This window comes from Zingiber officinale, chromosome 4B (assembly GCF_018446385.1).
Source record: "Zingiber officinale cultivar Zhangliang chromosome 4B, Zo_v1.1, whole genome shotgun sequence".
In the NCBI taxonomy this organism is placed as follows: Eukaryota; Viridiplantae; Streptophyta; class Magnoliopsida; order Zingiberales; family Zingiberaceae; genus Zingiber; species Zingiber officinale.
Window position 1 is genome coordinate 134,085,334 of NC_055993.1, and position 23,738 is coordinate 134,109,071.

The window sequence follows — 23,738 nt, forward strand, 5'->3', positions numbered from 1 at the left end:
CACGTCAGGTACGAGCCTGACACGTCACCCGAGTGCCACGTAGGCACTGCAATGTCACCTGGAGCATAAATTTAAGCTCCTCAATGCTCCTCGCGACGATGCGTACGTGCAAAGTGCGCCTACAAAGCGCCCATTGCGCACGTGGCAGGCTCACAGGTGCGAGCACCTGCTCGCCCTGGGCTAAGGGGTCACCTGTCCTTTTATTTTTGTGTTAACTCCATTAACACATCTTCATTAATAAGTAGAGAATACACATCGAAAATTTTCGATGTGGAACTATTCTCCCATGCACTTTATTAATGAATAATAAATGTTATTTTGGGCTGACTTTAAACATTAATTTCTCATTCACCCTTAATCGGTTTTGAGCAAATTAATAATGTAAATCTATCTACGCGAATCGTAGATTTCAATTTTGAAGTCAATTACGACTTTCAACAATTGATGGCTTCCTTCCTCTAAATCGTTTTGGTCCATTTAAGACCCCAATATCCAACATATTTTTATACAACTTATTATTCTATTTCGTTGAGTAAAAATCAGATGATAGGCAAAGTTCTTTATTGTAATTTTTAAAAGTTTTCAAATTTAAATTCCATCGATTTTGATTGTATTTTTAAATTTAATTTTAGGATGGTATGATGTTTTTGGTAATAGTTGGAATTGAATTTTAATAAAATCGATCTAAAATAATCACTGGGGGCGGCGTCTGGGTAAGAGAGAGTAAACTGTAATCTAGGAGAGACGAACATAAATAGATGTATTTCTTAATTATTTTTTTTATGGATAAATAGATTTAAGCCATTTACAAATGGGTGCCGCTGTGTAAAAGTTGGCCTCCCTGAACTGCCTTCGATGACAACAGTGACACGATATTACGATTCAGAACAGTGAATCCATCCTAAATCGTGTAAGAATAATTTTTTAATGGAATCGAAGTAGGATTATTTAGATAGGTCGAACTGTAGCAGGAACAAAATCAGATAGGATCTATTGATAACTTTTAATTTAAGTTGAACTATAAAATTTATAATATATTAAATCGAACTATAAAATTTATAACATATTAAATTGAAGTTTATTTAAAAATCTATAGTTTATTAAATAAAACTTATAACAATCTAATTTCAGACTCATGAAATATGTTTGAATTTTATTCGAAAGCTCAGAAAATTTTTAATCTTTTTTATATTATATTTTAGAGTATTTTATAATTTAAGTTTTTTTTTAATCTTTTACCGAGTTAGATTAAGATTCTGAAACTAATTAAATATCTATTTAATTATTTTTAATATGATATTAATATATTAAATTGAAATCGGTTTAAAGATCTACAATTAATTATTAAATATTAATTATTGAATGAAACTTGTAAGTGTCCAATTTCATATTAAAAAATATTGTTTAAAATTTTTCTAGAGATTTGGAAAATTTTTAATCTTTATTTTATGTTTTTTTTAAATTATTTTTCAATTTAAGTTATTTTTTGTCAACTAAATCTGATTCCTTATAGAATCAAGGGCAGTATCGTAAACTCAGAGCGAGATCGGCTAAGGAATCATCCAACACTGTCCTGCCCTAGTTCTGGTTATAGTGGAGACCGACGAGGAAATCATTAACTCACTCGCGTCTAGACATGGCGACTTCGGAGAAGGAGGCCGCTCTGGCTGCTGTTCCGACCGATGCTCCCACGATGTGAGTCTCTCTTCTCTTCTCTTCTCTCAACTCCTTCTGCAAATCTTTTTAGCGATTATTTATTTTCGTTTACATGTTATTCATAAGCATCTTGTTTGTAGATAATAGATATTTTGTCCGTATTTGACAGATTTGAGACCTGATTCTCCTTCCTTGAATGATTCTTCCGTCCCCTTGGGAGAATGTATTTTTGGACATTCTTTCCGCTATTTGTGATAGTTCTGTCTTTTAGTGTAATTAATCGTGCCTTTTTTACCTGGATCAGAACAGGGATTCTGGCTGTTTTATAAAAAATTGACAGTCTTTTCTGTTATCGTGCTGGCGATTCGCTTGAAGAATAGGACGGACCTGGCTTACTACTCTGATAATGTCCCTTTTCCTCTTTATCTGAGAGTCATCTATAGTATGATACGTAGAGATTTGTCTTTAAATGTTCTTTCCCTGAAAGCCAAGTATGACTAGTTGCTGGAGAGCATGACTAATGGGTAGATACTAAAGGCTTTGACTTATATCATCAAAGGAGTTACAAAAATCATTTTTCATTCCCCATATTCTTTGTTTTCTGTCTAGTTCAATTTCTCTTGGAAGAGCGAAAATAAACTTGAATTAGAGTTTTCTCATTTTGTTTATGTTGATGCATCTTCCCCTAGGTGATTGGGATTGATCATAGATGTTGATGCTTGGACAAAGAGTTTAAATTAGGATTATCTTTGTATTTGGTGTGTGTACTTGAGTCACGTAAGACTCGGAGAAATACACTTGGAGATAACTTGGTGCAGCCAAAGTTGGTCGATCATAGGTTTTGATGCTTGGACAAAGTGTTTAAGTTAGGATTATCTTTGAATTTTATATGAGTATTTGAGTCACGTAGGTCTTGGAGAAATACACATGGAGGCGACCTGGTGCGGCCAAGGTCGATGGATACCTGATGGCTCAAAGTTTGTGGAGATTGAAGAAGGATGGTGTAGGACATTCAAGGAACCACAAGATAGGTGCATTAGAGTGCAATTGTGTTTGTGAGGCGAACTACATAGGCAGAGTATGAAGGATGACACATAGAGAGAGTCAAGGGCTTGGGGGTGCATATGAGGGACTAGAAGTCTAACAAGGGATGGCGTTGTGGTGAAGAAATTGCATATCCGAACTTTTGTGAGTTGAGTGTGGAAAGACTTGTACTCAAAGGGAGAGAAAGGGAGTGGGTAGTTCTCAATCTAGGAGGACTCAACCATCATTAGGATGATCATAGTCGATGATACAATCGATTGAATGAGTTCTTTAGTCGGCTGAAGTGTTTTTTCAGTTGAATGAGAAAACGTTAAAGGCTTAAAGCCCAAAAGGCAGATCAGGGCAAACTAAAAAAGTTTCGCTGATGAATACATCTCAAATTTTATTATCTTCTTTTCAAACATCAAAATATGCTAATCTTGCTTATTTTTATTTTATTATTGTTATTATTTTTTGTAGCGGACAAGCATTAATGAGCTTTTTTATCAAGCTAATTTTCTAGCATTGTTCATAAAAGCTATCTTTTATGCTTAGCTCCTTTCACTCATATTGAAGACCTTTATGAAGTGGAATGCTTTTGAGGACCTTCTCGAGGAGCAATACGATGGTCTAAATCAGATGCAAGATGTGCACAAGGGTTGGTCCACTATGGAACCATAGGATAGTGAGACTGGGGTAGAAGTCTATTACAGTATACATGCACACATTAGACAGTGGAAGGGAAGAACCTTTCATAGTTTCAATTTTTATTGGCTCTAACTTTGGGCAAAAAATGCTGAGGAATATGATTGTGAATTAGTCAAAGCAATTTTGCATGATCCTAACATCTGATTTTAAAAAATGTCTTTGAGATCGGCTGGAAAAGCCTAAAACTGACAAATGTCTGGCCATCTCAATCTTTAACTACCATAGTTGAAAGAGATTACAAATTAATCATTGGCCTGAAAGATGTGACCATAGTTGAAAGAGCTCCCTAGCCTATTAGCCAAGTCTCAAGTAGAAGAATAAACAGCTAAAAATCCTCATATGGCTTCGATCAATAGAACTGCTAAGGGTTTGGTCCGTAACAATGCTAAATCAGTTTCTCCTTTGAAAATTCTCAACTCTTCTATATATGAGATCCTCACATCCTTTTTGTGATTTAGAGAGGTATCGTGCTCCCTTTTCCCCTATATTGTGATTGAGAAGACAATGAGGATTTTCATTTCCTATGAATGATTCGTTACTCTTAGCATTAATTATAATCAGATTAATATTTATCATTAATTATATAACAGCAAAGTAACAGTTATCTTATTATTTATGACTTTATATGAATTGTAGGATTATTACTGATATATCATAATATTACATAGTATGACTAATAATTTTTATCATTATGAATTCCATAATTAATTAAAATTTTTATGTATGCTTTTTTGTATCACTTATCTGTCCAATTTATCAACCAAATTTATTTTATTTTATTTTTTTTTCAAAATAATTTGCTGTTACCAATGTTTTTTAAATGCCCAATGTCCATTATAATACCTACTTTGACAACTATGGTCAACGGTCCAACAATATCTGAGGAATGCTACATGATGAAAATTTATCAATCTAAGACTGTAACTTTGGTACGTCTTTGAAATCAGACACACTGAGTTTCATGCCAGTATAACTTAAAAAGGTTGACTGCATTTGGTCCTTGAGACTGGACACACCAGTATAGTGTAAAAGGTTGACTACATTGTGCGCTTTCATACATCTATGCCAACTATGTCGTAATACAGGTGTCTTTTGGGATTTTTTTTGCTTGTGGAATGTAAATTTTGTTCTCTTTATGTGTTCTTACACAAAAAGATAGTCTGCGTTGATTGAAGCGCTGAATGAAATTATGGACACCACTTTACAGTAGGGAAAATTACACTGGGAAAATTTGAGTCTATATCATCAGTCTGTTAAAAAACAAGTAGTAGGGTTGGACCCATTAGAATCTTCCTGTCCCTCAATTTATATTCCATTTCACTATAGGCTTAATGTAGGGTCCTGAAAGCACACTTTATGATGTCAAAATTTTGGTACAACGAACTATCTGCAAACACGTGGATAAGAAAAAGCAGATCTTGAGCTTTAACTACCACTAAAGAACTTAAGGCTTAATTGCTACTGGTTAATCATAATCTTTGTCTTTACTATTATTATTTTTTATATTGAGTGAAAGTTCCATACTTAGAACTACCCCAGATTCTTTAGTCTTCCAGCCTCATCCCATTCTTTAGGCCATCATATTTGCTAATATGGTACAGATAAGTATGCTTTAATGTAATAGTGATCCTGTCTCAAGCTGGTTACAAATCTTGTTTCATCTGGATCACTGTGTAAAGGAGAAATAGTTTTGTTTCCAAACATGGTTGATTTCTGTCTCGGTTTTGAAGTATTTGTATGACCCATTTGGATGACAAATGTTAATGAACAATTATGAGTTTCAATGCCATTCTGATCATGGGGATTTAAGACAATCATTCATATTGTGGTAGTTGATTGATTTTTAATCAAATTCAATGTTGAATTTGTTATTTCAGATTTGACAAAATCATAAAGAGAGAGATTCCTTCAACTGTGGTTTATGAGGATGACAAGGTAAAATATATTTCAACCTGCACTTTGTGTGTGTATGTATGCCAATGTTTGTGTTCTTAAATGTGTCAACAGTTCGATAGTTTCTTTGCTTTTGATTTTCATCTTGTGCTGGACCAAACAGAATAGTGCTTGGTTCATTTATCTCTGGAAGTTAATTTCTTAAACTATATCTCTAATTCCACCAAAATCATCTTTCTATATGCATGGAATTTTTGCTGATGAACCCATGCACTTGGTTGGTTGGTTCTATCCAAACTAATTCTGCAGTCTTATTATTTGGTATTGGTTTTTGTCTGATTCCATTCTAGTACTGAGAATATGTACTGGCGGTGATACCTATTGCTGGAACTAGTTGATATTTGGCAATGACTAATTTTAACTTGCAATTGTATTAGGAGACTCATTAACGACTACTATGACTACTAATGAACATTTATCTGTAGTTGGTAGGCATGCTATTGATGGTTTGTGGTTTGAATCTTAGGCACTTGCATTCAGAGACATCACTCCACAAGCTCCCACTCATATCTTGATCATTCCAAAAGTTAAAGATGGGTTGACTGGGCTATCAAAGGTACAAAATGCCTTCCTTTGTATTTGTCTTTTTGGATTAAAAGAACAATCATTTGTCACTTCATTTGGGAATATTTCTTACTGATAATGAATAGCTACTCAAAGCAACACGTCAACAATGTGTGGTTGTAAATACTTGTAACATTTTGGTCATCAAACATATATATCTAGCATGTTAATTAAACGGTTTAACACCCATCTATGACCATACAAGTTGATTTGTTCGGCACCATGAGATCTATCTTGTTATTTCTTTATCGATGTTAACAAAATAAAAGAGCAAAATTTGCCACCTATGTTTGTTTGAGTCTAAATTCAATGAGAACATATTACTCATCCAAAGTTTATAGAGCTGGTGGATGAATTGGAGAAACTTTTGGGTCTTATGTGATCAGCTTCTGCCCCTTCATATAAGTGTAAAAGATTATAACATTAGGATGCAATTCATCATACTTTGTTATGAATTAGAGTTGAGAAACTAAGAAACAGCACATATAACATTAATGTACTATATAGGCGAGATGGTTGAGATGGATGTGTAAGATCACTTAAAAAATGGAAATGAAGTTGTTGTAATTCCAACTAATGAAGAAAAAAAATATATTAAGATGATATGAAATATTTGAAGATTAATAAATTTAAAGTTGTGGTTAAGATCCATTGATTATGAGGTTTCGGATAATGAAGATGTAACGAAATTAAATGTAATGTAAGGGATCTGTATGTATTAGTGATTTAGTCTTGAGTAAAAGTTGGATAAGATACATGTACTCATCTTGTCACTCACGCTTTTGCAATTATCAGTCTAATCTCTTTAATAAGTGTGTTTTATTTTATGATGACTAAACATTAATTATGCTCCAAAATAATGTCAAAAAAGGCTGAGGAGAGGCACATAGAGATACTTGGCCACCTCCTATACATTGCCAAAGTTGTTGCAAAACAGGAAGGACTTGAAGAGGGCTTTAGGATTGTCATCAACGATGGTCCCAATGGATGTATGCATCATTTCCAGAATCACGTTTGACTGAGATTCTTGTTTTTGCACTCATCGTAGCTGACTCCGTTTTGGTATTCTCTTTTAGGTCAATCGGTGTATCATTTGCACATTCATCTTCTTGGTGGAAGACAGATGAACTGGCCTCCTGGCTAAAGGACGTTCACCTTCATTTGTTTTGTATTGGAACACAAGTCTTTGCGCATATTTTCATAAATTGCACTGTAGGCAAGCCCTCCAGAGACTTGCTTTGCTGCTTCTGCAGAAGTAAAAACTTGGACCAACTTTTTCCATGTGACTGATTGGATTTAAACTTTATGTTGTATTCGGTTTCTTTTCGAGTGGTAAGTTATGACCGAATCTTTAAACCTGAACGTAGTTCAGGATTGGTTTATATTCTCTTGTGCGGTTTCTAGTCATTTTCACAATTGTTGTTTGGGAGAATAGTTAGTGCCAATGGAAGATGCAAGAAATCTTGTGGTTGGTTTGCATTCATCAACAATGGATTAAACTGGCAGGTCTGCTCTCGTAAATGAATTGGATGCACATATGAATAGGTAAAAATTGACTCGATCGGTAGAATGTTTAGTTAGTCTTTTGCTAAGTCTATCTTTAGTTATTTTTTAACAGGGTCTTTTTGTCGACATATCCTCTTGAACTATAGTAAATATGGAAGATGTAACATGATGAACAACTGAGAATGTTGATTCTTAGGATGAGTTTTCATATGTATTTTTTCGATTTGTTTTGGTAGTCGGTAAAAAATTTTCATGGGACTGAATCGGTCATTCTAAGTTCGATGTTATTTAATTTGGTTAATTATTTTTATAACATGATGAACAAAATGTGTCAATTAGGCATAATAATTGAAAATAAATCTAATAGCATTGTCTTATATATATTTTTTAATCATTAGGGTTTTTAAAATTATACTAAATTAAGAAGTGCAAACATATTTAATATATCACATTGTATTGTTTTCATGCTTTACTACACCAAGTATTTTAAAAACAAGCATTCAATTTTTCTACCAAGTCATTAAAAAATTAACACATGGCATATTTATTTCATACAATTTCAAAAATAATTCAAGATAGTCACTTAGCATGAAATTAACCTAATGTGCATATCAATTAGAGGTTAACAACTCTTCCTCAATGATTGACATCCCTAATCAATCTTAGAAGGATAAAACTGATCTGTTTAGATCCAGATTATTTAGGATTTTTTATTAGATGGTGAATCCATCTATTGCCTTTTTTTTTTTATTATCCATTTGTTTTCTCAAATTTACATTTTCCATCTCTAATCCTTTCATGCTCTGGTTACTCTACAGGGCGCATGAGGAAGGAATATATGATGAAAAATTATTTAGGAGGAAGAGACGAGAAGAAATATTTTCCTTTACATATTTATTTTGATAAAGTAAGTGGATATATGCAATATAATTTTATAAATAAAAAAGGTATATGTATTATTTTTTGAGTATATGCATCATTTTTTTTTTATACATCATTTTGTGAATGAAAATGATACACGTGCCATTTTTTTTCATTTGTAGTTTTCTGTCAGATTTTGAGATGATCAATTTTAGCTCTAAAACTATCTATTAATGAATTATGTTTCTCTTCCATCTGAAAATTTTAATGAAGTAAACGACGAAAACTTTTTCACTGCGAAAACTTTTCCTTACTTTTGCTTTCCGCTCTCCCAAGTAAACTGACCCTCAAGGAAAATTTTGAGAAGACACCCTACCACTGTACCATAATCTAGAGGCTAGACCAAAATCAATTTTTTTTGCAAAATATCATACGCTAACCCCTAGCTCCCCCATATGATTGACCCTACAATTATCTATAGAGAGGTAAATCAGAAAATTGAATAAGCCATTACGTGGAAAGGCATTTTCCGTCAGCCTCATCTGAAATCAATCTTTATCCATTTGATCATTTCTACAAGTCTACCATCCAGTTTAGCTATACCATACTCTGGGGCTATATTAAAATCAAACTTGCCCTTAGAGGTGGAGGTGGATGTTGATAGTGTTGGTGCAGCGGGGCCGACAAGAGGGGGGTGAATTACTTGCAAAACAAGGTATACCCTCAAGACTTTCAACTTAAAAAAATAGCAATAATAATAAAAGAAATAACAAGAAATAAAAGGGAGACTAGAATTTAACTTGGTTACAACCCAGGGAGTTGTTAATCCAAAGCGATGGGAAAACGCACTAGAAAAGTCTCCTTCTCTGAAGGCGGAGAAGTCTTTTACACAATGAGAGAGCACAGAAGTTGCTAGGATGTTGTTACAGAGTTGAATCTTTATTTCCTAGCTCCAGAGCCTTTATATAGCTCCTGAAAAGTCTATATCGAGTGTTGAAGGCGCCTCCAAAGGGGTTCAAGGCGCCTCCAATGGTTTAACCGGATAAAACTCTATCCGATTGCAAACAACCACTTTGGCTGGGTCTGAGGTGCCTCCAATGCACTTAAAGGCGCCTCAGACTGGGTCTGAGGCGCCTTCAATGTGATGGAGGCGCCTCCAACCCTGCAGGCAGCATAGGCGCCTTCAGCACTTAGTTGAAGGCGCCTCCAGCTAACTTTCCAGCTCCTTTTGACTTTATTTTAGCTTCCGATGCTTCGATAGCTTGGGTGATTACGACCAACCGGAATATGGCTCACCCGAACCAATTCCCGGCTTTTTCCTTGAGCATGCTTCCGTCCTGGCTTCTCGTCCCCGAACGTCGCGCATGTTCTTCTCATCCACCGGCGTATTCTTCCGCAGCTCTTTCGTCCTTCGGACGCACCGAGCTTGTCAGCTCCCTTCCCGTGTCGTCCTTCTCGCTTGCTGCGTCTTCCGCTCGACTTCCTGCGCTCCTAAGCTCCTGCACACTTAGACACAGGGATCAAATAATAAACAGGACATAACATGACTTGGTTGATCACATCAAAACAACCACGGGTTCAACAATCTCCCCTTTTTTGATGTGCATCAACCCAAGTTCAAGTTAGGGTAAAACAGACAAGTCGTAATTTTGAAGAAATTACTAAACTAACATTTATAAGCATAAATTTGCAATTAAAAAAATTACAACATAAAGTTTAGCTTATAATACCAATTTTTGAAACGATATCATTTTACAAAAATGAGAATATCATTTTTCAAAACTTTAAAATAGAATTTGAAAATATTTCTAACTCCCCTGAAACTTGTTTTTATCTCTTCCCCTTTGATCACAGTAAAAATTAGGCTAAAACATGTTTAAAATTCTAAGTCTTTTGAAACAGTTTCTAGGTTGATTGAAAACATATTTTAAAAGATTTCTTTAAAAAGAAATTCTAACTTTAGGCACCCTTTTTTTTTTGTTAAGTTTTCTAAGTAAAAAGTATTAAAATATAACCCATTTTCATAATAATTTGTAAAAAAATATTTTTAAGTCAAAATTATCTTTAAGAATTTTTTAAGAAAAGAAATTTTAAGGATTTTCTAAGTGCGGCATTTTCAAAATGATTTCTCAGCAAAAAATATTTTAAAAAAAAATTTAGACTTTGATTCATGTTCAAAATAATTTCTGAGTAAAAATAATTTAAAGTAGAAAATTTCTAAGTTTAACAAAGAAACTCTTTTAAGAATTTTCTAAGTTTAAAAAATATAATATATTTTTTTAATGAATGTCCAAAAAGAACTTCTTGGTTATTGGACCAACAACCACTTCCTTAGACAAAGCCTCATAAAGAAATTTTAATGTTTAATTTGTAGGATCGAAAAGAATTTAGATATCCCCATAATTGCATGATATTATCCACTTTGAGCCTAAGCCCTCATGGTTTTGCTCTTGGACTCTACCCAAAAAGCCTCATGCTAATGGAGATGTCTTTTCTCTTATAAACTCATGATCTTTTCCATGTGTTTTCAATGTGGTACTATGTTTGCAACCTTGCAATGTGTTTTCAATGTGGGACTGGACTATGTTTGCAACCTTGCAATGTGTTTTCAATGTGGGACTATGTTTGCAACCTTGCAACCCCAACAATCCCCCCCTCAAACAAAGGACCACAGGCTTCCCACGTCTGATCCTCGACCCACCAAGTGCTCAATCAGATCATAGCTCTTGTGCACAGTCGGCGGTTAAACCTTCTGCTAGTCCAGGCTTTGATACCAATTGTAGGATCGAAAATAATTTAGATATCTCCACAATTGCATGATATTGTCAATTTTGGGCCTAAGCCTTCATGATTCTGCTCTAGGGCTCTACCCAAAAGGCCTCATGCTAATAGAAATGTCTTTTCTATTATAAACCCATGATCTTTTCCATCTGTTTTCAATGTGGGATTATGTTTGCAACCTTGCAACCCTAACATAATTTTCTCGCTGAAAGCTTTTAAAATTTTTATTTAAAAATTTAGTCTAGAAAAGATTTTAGAACCCAGTAAAGGTTTCTTCATACTGGATTAATTAAGAGCTTAGGGGGTACATAGTTTCTAGGAACTTTTCTAAGTTGTCCCTGATGCTTTCTAATATATCAATTTAATTTTACATAAACTCTAAGTTTTGATTTTGGAAATTTAATTAAGCATGAATGATTATTTTTTAATTTCTCATTTTCTAATTTTAAAATATCATACATTTCTAGTGGACATGCTTTTGCTAATTTTAATTTTAATTCAACATTTTCTTTTTCTAATTTCGCTAGATCTTTTGTAAGCACTTTGATAAATTCAAAAAACTGAGTAGGGGGTGAGATTATGTACCTTACTTACCTCACTTGATGATGCTCCCCCTTTGTCATAACTTTCTTCTTCTAATGATCCTCCCCCTTCTTCTATGCTAATCTCCGAGCTGGTTTCTTCAAAAAGGTGGTTGACCATCAGTACTACTCTCGAGAAGGCTTCGACTTCAGATTTCAAGGATGAAGATTCATCCCATGTAGCATTCAAACTCTTACGTTTAGAGGGCGTCAGTCTTCGAGACTTTTTCTTGTCCTTTTTCTTTAATTCGGGGCAGTCATCCTTGATGTGACCTTCCTCGTTGCAGTTGTAGTATCGGACCGTCCTTTTGTTGCGTTGATTCTTCCTTGACTGCGATCGAAATTTATTAGTTTTAAGAAATTTATTGAAACGTCTTACCAGTAGCGCCGCTTCGGTTTCGTCGATCGATGCTTCAGAATCGGGATCGTCCTTTTCGGCTTATTGGGTAATGTTGAGGTTCGACTTCTCTACTTGTTTAGGCTCTGCGGGTCGAAACTTGTGAAGTTCGAAAGTAAAAAATAAACTTTCTAAACTACTTACCTCAAAGTCCTTAGAGATGTAGTAAGCATCTACTAAGGACACCCACTCTGGAGTTCTAGGGAAGACGTTGAGTGCATACCGGATAGAGTCTCGGTTCGTTACCGATTCACCGAGATTTGTCAGTTGCGTTATCAGCTCCTTAATTCTTGCTTGGAGTTGCGCTACCTTCTCGCCGGTGTTCATCCGGAGGTTCGACAGCTGAGTCCGGAGGATGTCCCGCCTTGCTAACTTCACTTCTGAGGTGCCTTCATGAAGCTCTAAGAATTTGTCCCAGAGATCTTTAGTGGGGTCGTAGCTTCCGATCCTACTTACCTCCTGGGTGGCAGAACGCTGAGCAAGTGAGGCCTTTCCGTTGGCCACGAAATCATCTTGCTCTTTCTTCGTCCAGTTGTATTCTTTTTTGTCTTTTGTCGCTGCATATACATATTTCATTATTAAAAGTATATCAAATTCAGTTTTAAAGAATACCTCCATTCGGCGTTTCCACGTAGCGAAATCTCCATCAAACTTTGGAGGATGAATGTTCGCTCCGGCCATCGTCTTGATATTTATGCTTCAGTTGGCGGTTAGTCCTTCTGAGGCGGTCGGGCTCTGATACCACTTGTTGGTGCAGCGGAGCCGGCAAGAGGGGTGAATTGCCTGCAAAACAAGGTATACCCTCCTCAAGACTTTCAACTCAAAAAGATAGCAACAATAATAAAAGAAATAACAAGAAATAAAAGGGAGACTAGAATTTAACTTGGTTACAACCCAGGGGGTTGTTAATCCAAGGCGATGAGAAAGTGCACTAGAAAAGTCTTCTTCTCTGAAGGCGGAGAAACCTTTTACACAATGAGAGAGCACAGAAGTTGATAGGAAGTTGTTACAGAGTTGAATCTTTATTTCCTAGCTATAGGGGCTTTTATATAGCTCTTGGAAAGTCTATCTCGAGTGTTGAAGGCACCTCCAAAGGGGTTCAAGGCGCCTCCAATGGTTTGACCGGATAAAACTCTATCCGATTGCAAACGACCACTTTAGCTGGGTCTGAGGTGCCTCCAATGCACTTAAAAGCCCCTCAGACTGGGTCTGAGGTGCCTTCAATGTGATGGAGGCGCCTCCAACCCTGCAGGCAGCATAGGCGCCTTCAGCTAACTTTCCAGCTCCTTTTGACTTCATTTTAGCTTCCGATGTTTCGATAGCTTGGGTGATTGTGGCCATCCGGAATAAGGCTCACCTGAACTCAATTCCCGACTTTTTCTTCGAGCAGACTTCTGTCCCGGCTTCTCGTCCCTCGAACGCCGCGCATGTTCTTCTCGTCCACCGGTGTACTCTTCCGCATCTCTTTCGTCCTTCGGACGCACCGAACCCGTCAGCTCCCTTCTCGTGCCGTCCTTCTCGCTAGCTGCGTCTTCCGCTCAGCTTCTTGCGTTCCTAAGTTCCTTCACACTTAGATACAGGGATCAAATAACAAACAAGACCTAACCTAACTTGGTTGATTACATCAAAACAACCACGGGGTTCAACAGATAGAACTTCATTATAGGTTGAGTGCTAAATGAGTTCCCTATCCGTTGTTCTTGTTCTTTCACGGATGCTTAAGAGTATCTCATGACACCTTCGATCTCTCGTATCCTTCTTCATTACAATGACGACACTGAATCATTCTCCTCTTGCCATGATTTCTTCATAAATCTAGACTTAGGGCCCCAGGGTGTAGTGCAGATGGTGGGCGTATGGTATATCTGACGTAATGGTCAGGGGTCGATTCTCAAGAACTGACGACATGGAGTTTACCTTGCCATGCGCTTATGGCCTGTGTACCTACATAAATCTCCCTCCATATCCGTAAGGTCAGCACTAGAGAGCCACTAAGGTAGCGAATCTACCTTTCATAAATCTAGACTTAGATTCAGTATATTATTGAGATTTTTTTTTTAATGGATAGTTGATCTGACAATATTAGTTATCAAGATGAATTCCTATATGTATTTTCTTAATTTATTCTGACAGACCATAAAAAAATTTTCAGATCGAATCAATCAATCTTCCCTTACATGACTAATAATTTTTTTTAATCTTTCTTTTATAAAAACTACATTGACCTTTCTGTAGGTTCGATATAGATGTGGACTCTGCTGACGAAGATGAGGATGCAGATTGTGCAGGGATCCTTTCTTCCTTTTTCCCTTATTTGCTACAAAAGTGAGTGTCTGTGAAATTGCATTCAATGCGATATGGAGCATATATTTATTTGAGATTAAATCTCTGATGGATGTTAGTTCATTAATGAGCTTTCCAGATATCGAGGGTATCCAGACCTCTGTTCTTTCACTTCCTATATTTTAAATATATTTAGCTGTTATGATCCCATTAATCCGGGATGTCATCATTCGGACTCATGAAAATTTTCCGCTGACTATTAATTAGGGTAAATTGGAAAATGTAGATAGCCATGATTGACAATCCCGCGTCATAAATTTTTAAAACTCCATAAGTATATTGTTCTCTCGGTGCAATTTGAATCTTTGTTGATTAGGAAACCCGACCCATCTATTCTGATCATACTGTAGCTTCGTGGGCAACCCATTTCCCTATTGTTGTTTAGTGCATAAGTAGCTTTCAATTTTATTGATTTCTTATGTTGGAAGAACATTCAATAGAAGATTTTCCTAATGTTGAATCCTTGTAAGTCAGTATTACAGATGGAATGAGTGGGTTGGTCGAACAAGCGAATTGATCAATTTGGGTGGGTCTAACATGCTTAGTGATTTTGTCTAAAATCGGTGAAGACGGTGAGCTGAGGACGTAACTCTACTATTGACTTGGTGAAGACTCCACTCTAGCATTGGTCCTTCGACATTCAAGTCAATGGTCAATTCAGGAGAAGAAAATAGTAGCAGTCAATTATAGCAAAGAGCATGTGCAAATAATAAACATTGCATACCTTTGTTTGTAGATGGAGACCCCTTTTATAGTGTCATTATTGTGTTATATACGCATCTCAAAGCATTAATACGTTTTCCAAAACTTTCCTAAGAAAGGACATGTCATTAAATGCTCCTGACACCTTTCTTTAAACAAGTGCGCAAATTTCTATAATTGGACATGTAGGAAGCTTCTAAAGGATGATTTATCGACGGGATATTTTTATCTTTTTCAACACAAACTTCCAAAAGAGTACGATATGATAGGTATCTAAGTCCCACTGTAGGCTGATCGACCTTAAAAATGCAGTTGACAACTCATTCTTCACTCGGCCCTTCATTTTGTCAAGGAGGCACAATGTGTCCAATCGACCCTTAAGTTCGATCGACTAGGATGATGGGCCGGATAAATTAGTACTTAGTTTTAAATCTCATCTGCAATTTGTGAAGGACGATCGTTCTGGAGGTTTAGTCGACACTTCACGCCCGACCAGTGATACGAGGTCCGCTCAGCCGACATAGTCTGGTCAACGATTCTAGGTCCGTATGATCCTGTGACGTTGACCACTTGACTTTGACTTCCACGTCAACTGATTCTTTCCACTTTGATCCATTTTTTGGGGACCAATTTTATCACGGTATCGCCTAGCATACCGGGCAAATTACAAATGTGCTAGTCGGGCCAAGAGAGCTAAGTAGGCTAATTGGATAGGTTACATTGATTTGGCTAATTGTATGGGTTGGGTTGGTTATTGAGTTGAGCAAGTTGGGCGTCTCGATCAAACTAATCAACTCAAAATGCATCAAGCAAACTTGTTAGATTAGGTGTGCTAGCTTGAAGAAAGTTGCTGTCCGTTTTGCACGGACAAAAAAAAAATGATCTACAAATAAATTCTTAAATTTCTCTATCCATTATTAGGTAAATAAAAGGAAAAAAATCATCTTTTTTTTTAATGAAATAAATAAAGGAAACATTTTCAATGTGAAGATCATTTTTACGGTTTCTATTTCCGCCCTCCAAAATAAACAGGGAAGTATTTTGTCATTTAAAGCTAAGGATCACCATTGCATTAAGTCTTGTCATTTGAATTGAATGAGAAGCTTCTTTATTTACAATCGCCATTGTATTTACCAACAAACTAAGTGTTCATACGAAACATATATGATACTTAACAAGATTCAGCAAGTTTATAGATCTACTAGATCTTTAAGGCTTTAAGCTATATATATATATATATATATATAAGCCATGAACAATATATAATTAAGTCGTAATTTCCTTTCTTCTCTTAAGGATTTACAGGCTCAAAATTTAGTTCATGGAATTGTCCTCCTTGTCCCATTTACAGGACGAGAAGGAAGAGAAGGAGAAGGAGGAGAAAGAGGAGGACCTCGGGCTGGAACTGTCCGACGACGAAGAAGCGGGCCGCCGGAACCTCCTCAAGATGAGCAGCACCAACGCGTGCACGAGGCGGGCAGACCTGGAGGAGTACTCGGCCGCGGTCTCTCTCTTCCCCAAGGCAGCGCCGTAGTAGGATGGCGGCGGCGTCAGCGGAGGGACGGGGCTGCTGGCGGCGGCCCGGTCGTTTTTGGGCGTCCCCGGCCGTAACTCCCACTCGAAAGGCACAGCGCCGGCGACAGTCCCGTAGTACAACTCCCTGAAAGAAGCGCTCGAGTAGAGCAGCTCCGATTTCAAATTACTCTCCTCGTCCATTAATTTCCCCAAGAGCTAGCTAGCAGGATAAAAAAAAGAAAAGAAAAGAAAAGGAAGAAGCCCGACGGACGGGATGAAGCGACGGCACACGACAGCCGGAATATATAACGACAATACGGCAGAACGAATGATTGAGAGAGATGGCTTTCGAGGGAAGATTGGGATATTATATGTATATAAAACTTGTCGTGAAACACACTGCGATTCTTAATTGCTGCAGCGCTTAGGTAGCTGCTCGATAGATTCGTTCAGGTTTCAAGTATGGTCAATAGTTTAGGCAGAAAGGTGGTCGTTGCATAAATATAGATGGCGACGCGTGAGTGTTTTATTAATTGTTTTTTCTGCTCGTGGAGTGGAGGGAAGTGATGGAGCTAAAACACTCGAGAAGAACATTTCGGCGTGCGATTGACATAACGGAAAATGTCGTTCGATGCGTGTCTTGTTGCCGCGACTCATACGGCACTACACCAACGCATGGTGCTAACAGCACCTCCTATGTTATTGATAGTTTCGGTTTTCTAATTTATTTATTTTTAATTGTACGAGACAGTCGTGGGATTTCACATTTATTTTTTTATTTTTGGATTTTACCCAACTTCTTAATTTGTGATGACAGAAACATAAAAGTAAAGGAGCTCATAAAAATCTCCGTGATGCCCTAAGTGTGATGACAAGTGTGCACTATTGAGGTATGATTCAAATTTTGATGGGTGTAAATATTATTTTGGATTATTTCATGCTTCTTATCTAATAAGATCGTTCAGTTAAGGCTGAATAAGTTCTCATTATTTCGAGGTCATCTTGGAGAAGCCGTAAGATAACGACTTCATCTTTTTACCGCCGGTAAGTGTGATGACAAGCCTCGTAAAAAAAAAAGTAAATGTGATGACAAGTCTCGAGCTATGATTATAGTGCAACGTTAAAGTGCTTTCACAATTAATTAAACATCCACGAGTCAATTTCTAACTATGGCACATTGAGATATCTTCTTCATTTGATTTTCCTGCTCCTAAAAATCTTAAAACTTCATCTAGAAGTTGTTTCCAGATTAAAATTTAGGGTTTTTGTTTGTTTCGAGCTGGTTCTGATTCATTTCTTGCTGATAGAAGTTTGAAATGCAATGATTTCAACTTATCAATGGGATTGGAGTTGTTCTTGTTATATATACGATGGTTTAGGCCGGTCTCCATGATGGTGTCTTGAACGTGATATCCGGATTTGGCCCAACTGCTGGGGCAGCCATTGCTAGTCACATGGATGTTGATAAGGTAACATAGATTCATTGTTTTTTCTTGGATTTGTGGGATTTAAGAACCAATGGATTCTGTATCTTATGATGACAGTTATTGTATGCCGATTCTGAGTCTTATGTTTCTGATAACTTCCTAAATCGAATAGCTTGCTTTCACTGGATCTACTGATACCGGAAAGATTGACCTCGAATTGTCTGCAAAGAGCAATCTAAAGCCAGTGACGCTAGAGCTTGGAGGAAAATCTCCTATGATTATAATGGACGATGCTGATATTGATAGGGCTGTCGCACTGCACATGTAGTCTGAAGAACTACTGCAGGTAAAAGCACCGGGTAACTCCCAAGAACCCTGCTTGGCTGTAAATATTATTAGGAGGTTGACGACGATCTGTCCATGTATTCTGTGATCGCAGAAAAACATGAAGAACGAGTTGGTTTTTAATTAAATTTTTTTTTTTGTGCATTTGCATCTTGGGAGTTAAAAAAGGAAAAAACTCGCCCACCGTGGGGCTCGAACCCACGACCACAAGGTTAAGAGCCTTGCGCTCTACCAACTGAGCTAGACGGGCTTGTTCTTATGTTTTGTTGATTGTGTTAAAGTAGAAAAACAAGAAGAACAAGTTGATTTTTAATTTTTTTTTTTTTTTTTCATTTGGGAGTTAAAAAGTAAAAACGCTCATGCGCTCTACCAACTGAGCTAGACGGGCTTGTTGTTATACTTTGTTGATATCCTTAAACAAAACATAAATTCTGTCCATGTATTCTGGGATCGCAGAAAAACATGAAGAACGAGTTGGTTTTTAATTTATTTTTTTTTTGCATTTGGGAGTAAAAAAGTAAAAACGCCCACCGTGGGGCTCGAACCCACGACCACAAGGTTAAGAGCCTTGCGCTCTACCAACTGAGCTAGACGGGCTTATTATTATATTTTGTTGATTTCCTTAAACAAAACATAAATTCTGTCCATGTATTCTAGGATCGCAGAAAAACATGAAGAACGAGTTGGTTTTTAATTTTTTTTTTTTTTTTTTTTTTTGTGCATTTGCATCTTGGGAGTTAAAAAAGGAAAAAATTCGCCCACCGTGGGGCTCGAACCCACGACCACAAGGTTAAGAGCCTTGCGCTCTACCAACTGAGCTAGACGGGCTTGTTGTTATGTTTTGTTGATTGTGTTAAAGTAGAAAAACAAGAAGAACGAGTTGGTTTTTTTTTTTTTTTTGCATTTGGGAGTTAAAAAAGGAAAAAATTCGCCCACCGTGGGGCTCGAACCCACGACCACAAGGTTAAGAGCCTTGCGCTCTACCAACTGAGCTAGACGGACTTGTTATTATATTTTGTTGATTGTGTTAAACTAGAAAAACAGGAAGAACGAGTTGGTTTTTAATTTTTTTTTTTTGCATTTGGGAGTTAAAAATTAAAAACGCCCACCGTGGGGCTCGAACCCGCTCTACCAACTGAGCTAGATGGGCTTATTAGTATGTTTTGTTGATTTCCTTAAACATTGTAATTTTAGGTAGATAAATATTTAAAATTCCATTTTTTTATTAAAATAATATTAAGACAAAATTAATTAATCTATAACTTGTTAATTTTGTTTGCACTACGCACATGCTTATTTGTAAACAAATTAATTTTTATAAATTATTAAAACTTATTATACTTTAAATTTCAAGGAATGGAGCATTGGAAAAAGGAGAGAAATGAGAAAAGGAGAGCGCTCAATGGTTTTCAACCTTGGTGATGGAAAAGGCAATGCAATAACTTAGAAGAGACAGAAAAATCGTTCAATGCAATTCAAGATAGAACAAGATCTTAGCGCAAGCTCTTTTGGTGTGCAAGGAAAAAGATTGATACAAGATGAGTGATATAGGGTACAAGAGTGATGGACGTGTGGCTTTAGATACAACTATAGAGAGAAAGGATGGGAGACTTAAAATATAAATATAATATGCAAAATACTAGATACTTTTCTGAAATGGATAGGAGTGCCATGGGCCTTCTGAATACAATGAACAATCAATTTGAGTAGCAGCAGTAAAGGGAAAACATGGAGTTAGGATGGTAAATAAATCAAGCATTCGTGAATAAATTTGATATTCAATTTGATAAGAATTTGTTTATGTTCATTCAATATACATAAGATTAATTAAACAAACTTGAAGAATTCGTTAAGCTAAACAAACAAGCTTGAATATATGTGTTCAGCTCGTTAATGTTCATGAACAATGTTCACGAACCATATTCATTAATAAAACTCTTTTTAATATGCTAAATAAATAATAAAATAAAATAAAATAAATTTAAATTATCAAGCTTAATAATCAATCAAACAACTAAAAATTTCAAACAATCAAACAAGCTTGAACTGAGAGCTTAATAACATCTAAACGAACCAAACTCGAACTAAGCTCAAGCCAAACTTGAATTGAGAGTTTGATAACATCTAAATGAATCAAGCTCAAGCCAAACTTCAAACAAGCTCAAGCTCATAAAAAATAAACCAAGCTGAGCTTGAACACTAATTTCAAAAGCTTGGTTCATTTTAAACTCGGCTCGATTGGGCTTGGTTTGGTTACCTTATCAAATAAGCTTGAACATCACAAAATTCGACTTAACTTGACTTGTTTACCGTCCTACATGGAGTTGCTCTTGATTGCCAAATATATTATCTTCACCCTCATCATAGACAATGAATGATCACACCAAAACATTCAGTATAATGAATGATCACACCAGAGCTCATAAAAATCCCCTTAATGCCCTAAGTGTGATGGCAAGTTTGCACTAGTGAGGTAGGGGTAAATTTCACCCTGCCTGTACAGGCACTGCCTCAACCTCTCATATTGGGATGATGGGACCCACACTTAAGTAGTGGGTCCCATCATCTTATTGTGAGAGATTGGGGCAGTACTTGTATAGGTAGGATCGAATTAACCTGAGGTAGGATTTAATTTTTGATGGGTGTAAATATTATTTTGAATTATCTCATGCTTTTTGTCTAATAAGGTCGTTCGATAAGACTGAATAAGTCCTCATTATTTCAAGGTCGCCTTGGAGGAACCGTTCAGATTATAACTTCACCTTTTTGCCACCAGTAAAGGTGATGACAAACCAAGTAAAAAAAAGTAAGTGTGATGATAACCCCGCGAGTTATGATTATGGTGCAACGCTAAAGTGCTTTCACAATTAATTAAACATCCACGAGTCAATTTCTAACCGTGACGTATTGCGGAATTAATTACCTTATGTGAAAAGGCAATCAAAGGACCTTGACTATAGAATGCTAAATTATTCATATTTCTGGATTTATTTTGATGATGAATAAATTTTTTTTATCAGACTGAATTAATTACTTTAAGAATTAATCGGCTCAAAAATAGAGACACCGACAAAATAAAAAAACAAAATGATGATGACAAAATTGAGTGTCAACTTTTTTTTTTTTAATTTATGATAGTAATAAGGGCATCTAGAATAGAAATTTTTTTTTAATTCCTTTATTTTCTCTTCCCGTCTCCTAATACTAAGTTCAAAATTTCAAACCTAGATTTTTAGGACATCTTAAATAATTAGAGTTCTATAAAAACCTTTTTTTATGATTTCAATGTGGTAATTATACCATATTAACATTCTAAAACCTTATTGAAACGTCTCTAATAATTAGATCTCTAAATAATTTTTATGCAGTTTAATTCATAACATATAATTATACGGCTACATGCATATTATATCAATTTCAAAACAAAAAAATAGTTTTAAAATTTTGCTATTGCTCTTGAACTATAAACTTTAAAGCTTACACTCACAATTATTAAAACTTTTTTATTTCACAAATCTTTTTAAAAATTTTACATTGGAGATGCTTTTTGGATAATTTAAGTGTCCGCCTTGATGTCAACTAATTTTGGAGCTCGGTGACCTTTCCCTTGATTCGCCCATCGGTTAAATTCGAAAGCAAAAGTTGATCCACAGCTAATAGTAATTTTTTTATATTTTTTATTTTATTATAGAAAAATATCTTGTAATATACTCTAGCTGAGATTCAAACGGTTACTCAATACTTTTGCTCTTGCACCAAGCACATAGTGGTGTAAATACATTTGTGGGGGCAATAGTAAAAAATTTATGATATCTTGATAAATATGTGGATGAATACATTGAGAACGACCTATGACTTACTATGTGAATCTATTTGGTACATTATCTAATATAATGTCTGTAGGGGTTTTACATTCAACTATTTTTTAGATTTGAGATTACTATTATTATATCGTGAGAGGACTATCAAACTTTGATGCCTATTGATTGGTTTTTTTAAAAAGGGTTGCATGCACATGTATAATTTATTCTATACAAATAAGGGAGTGATGAATATAAGCTTATCAATCTTGATTCGAGGGAGATTGCATCACAAGACTAATTTGATGATCTAGTCACTACTTTGATTAATCCTTTACATAGTAGAATTCAATTAACGATAGTTCTTCCGTTGATATTCCTTCTAGATCATGATTAAACTGTCGCCACGGGTGCTCAGATGGAGGAGGGTGACAGATTTATTATAATGGAGCGAGGGCAATTCTCAACAGATATATATATCCTTGGAGAAAAAATTTCTCTTAACCCTTAATCATTTGGCGGTCAGTTATAAGCTGCTCTTGGGATTTACTTTTTTTTTTCACATAATTTGAGAATGGATTGTGAGGCGGCATGAGCGTAGTCATTTTTTGTTATAATAGATCACGACTAAATCAAATAACACTTGTATGTGTCTTAATATAATATACAATATTCTACGTCTTAGGAAAATATCATGATATAAGATGATAAAAGATCGTATTTTTTAGTTGATATCAGATATTCAGTTTTTTGAACCGACTATTCTTGGGATGACTTGTCTAATTCTATAAAAGTTTTCCATCGATATCAGGGTAAATTAGAAAACACTAATTCAAAAATCGCTAATAGAGATCCATCCAGACAGCTAACATTCTTAGACTCATTTATCACTAGAGAGAAAATCTCCTATAGTGTGTCATAGCTGAGATTCAAACTTGAGACGGGATCATCTATCCCATAATCTCCCTATCCCCCTGTCCCATTAGTTCAATGACCAAAAAAAATGTTATTTTAAATTGAAAAAACAAAACCCCTATTTAGGGTTTAGAATTTAAAGTTTAAGGTTTAAGTTATACGGAGCTAGAGTGATGATAGGAAAATCGTTTAAACGCCGTAAACCCTAAACCCTAAATCCTAAATTCTAAACCCTAAATCCTAAATGAGACTTTTATTTTTTAATTCAAAGCGATATTTTTCTTCTGTCGTTGAACTAATGGGACAGGGGGACAGGAAGATTAATTATGAGACGGATGATCCCATCTCTTCAAACTTTACATCCCTTAATTATCTATTGAAGTGCCTAACTATTGTACCATTGCACCATTACCTCGGGGGCTAATAAAAAATTCTAGTGCACAATAACAATGTTGCAAGAAAGAATTTGAGGTGAAATCATCGTTGTTAGAATTGTGGGTAGGTTTGATGACTTATTAGAGGTCAACCAAGTCTTGTATATCAAAATCAATGTGAAAAAAAAAACAAAAGAGTTTAATCACAAAGGTACACTACTAATATATCAGGATGTATATATAGTAGCAAAATAGTGTCAATGGGACTTTTGAAGACCGCAAGACAA

The 23,738-nt window shown here is 35.8% G+C and overlaps 2 protein-coding genes and 4 non-coding genes across 6 annotated transcripts; 1 reads left to right on the top strand and 5 right to left on the bottom strand.

Moving 5' to 3' along the window:
- Nucleotides 1-1,529: 1,529 nt before the first annotated feature.
- LOC121976859 (14 kDa zinc-binding protein) lies at nt 1,530-7,286 on the top strand. The gene is made up of 5 exons (XM_042529246.1): nt 1,530-1,695; nt 5,265-5,322; nt 5,807-5,896; nt 6,776-6,893; nt 6,981-7,286. The coding sequence occupies exons 1-5, from the start codon at nt 1,637-1,639 to the stop codon at nt 7,046-7,048; spliced, it is 393 nt and encodes a 130-aa protein (XP_042385180.1). The 5' UTR covers nt 1,530-1,636; the 3' UTR covers nt 7,049-7,286.
- An 8,875-nt stretch (nt 7,287-16,161) lies between these two features.
- Nucleotides 16,162-16,881, bottom strand: LOC121977998. Its single transcript, XM_042530395.1, has one exon. The coding sequence runs from the start codon at nt 16,789-16,791 to the stop codon at nt 16,390-16,392; it is 402 nt and encodes a 133-aa protein (XP_042386329.1). The 5' UTR covers nt 16,792-16,881; the 3' UTR covers nt 16,162-16,389.
- A 1,658-nt stretch (nt 16,882-18,539) lies between these two features.
- Nucleotides 18,540-18,612, bottom strand: TRNAK-CUU. The gene has a single exon. It is a non-coding gene; the product is annotated as a tRNA-Lys (tRNA).
- A 274-nt stretch (nt 18,613-18,886) lies between these two features.
- TRNAK-CUU lies at nt 18,887-18,959 on the bottom strand. The gene has a single exon. It is a non-coding gene; the product is annotated as a tRNA-Lys (tRNA).
- A 158-nt stretch (nt 18,960-19,117) lies between these two features.
- TRNAK-CUU lies at nt 19,118-19,190 on the bottom strand. Its single transcript has one exon. It is a non-coding gene; the product is annotated as a tRNA-Lys (tRNA).
- A 101-nt stretch (nt 19,191-19,291) lies between these two features.
- Nucleotides 19,292-19,364, bottom strand: TRNAK-CUU. Its single transcript has one exon. It is a non-coding gene; the product is annotated as a tRNA-Lys (tRNA).
- Nucleotides 19,365-23,738: the final 4,374 nt, after the last annotated feature.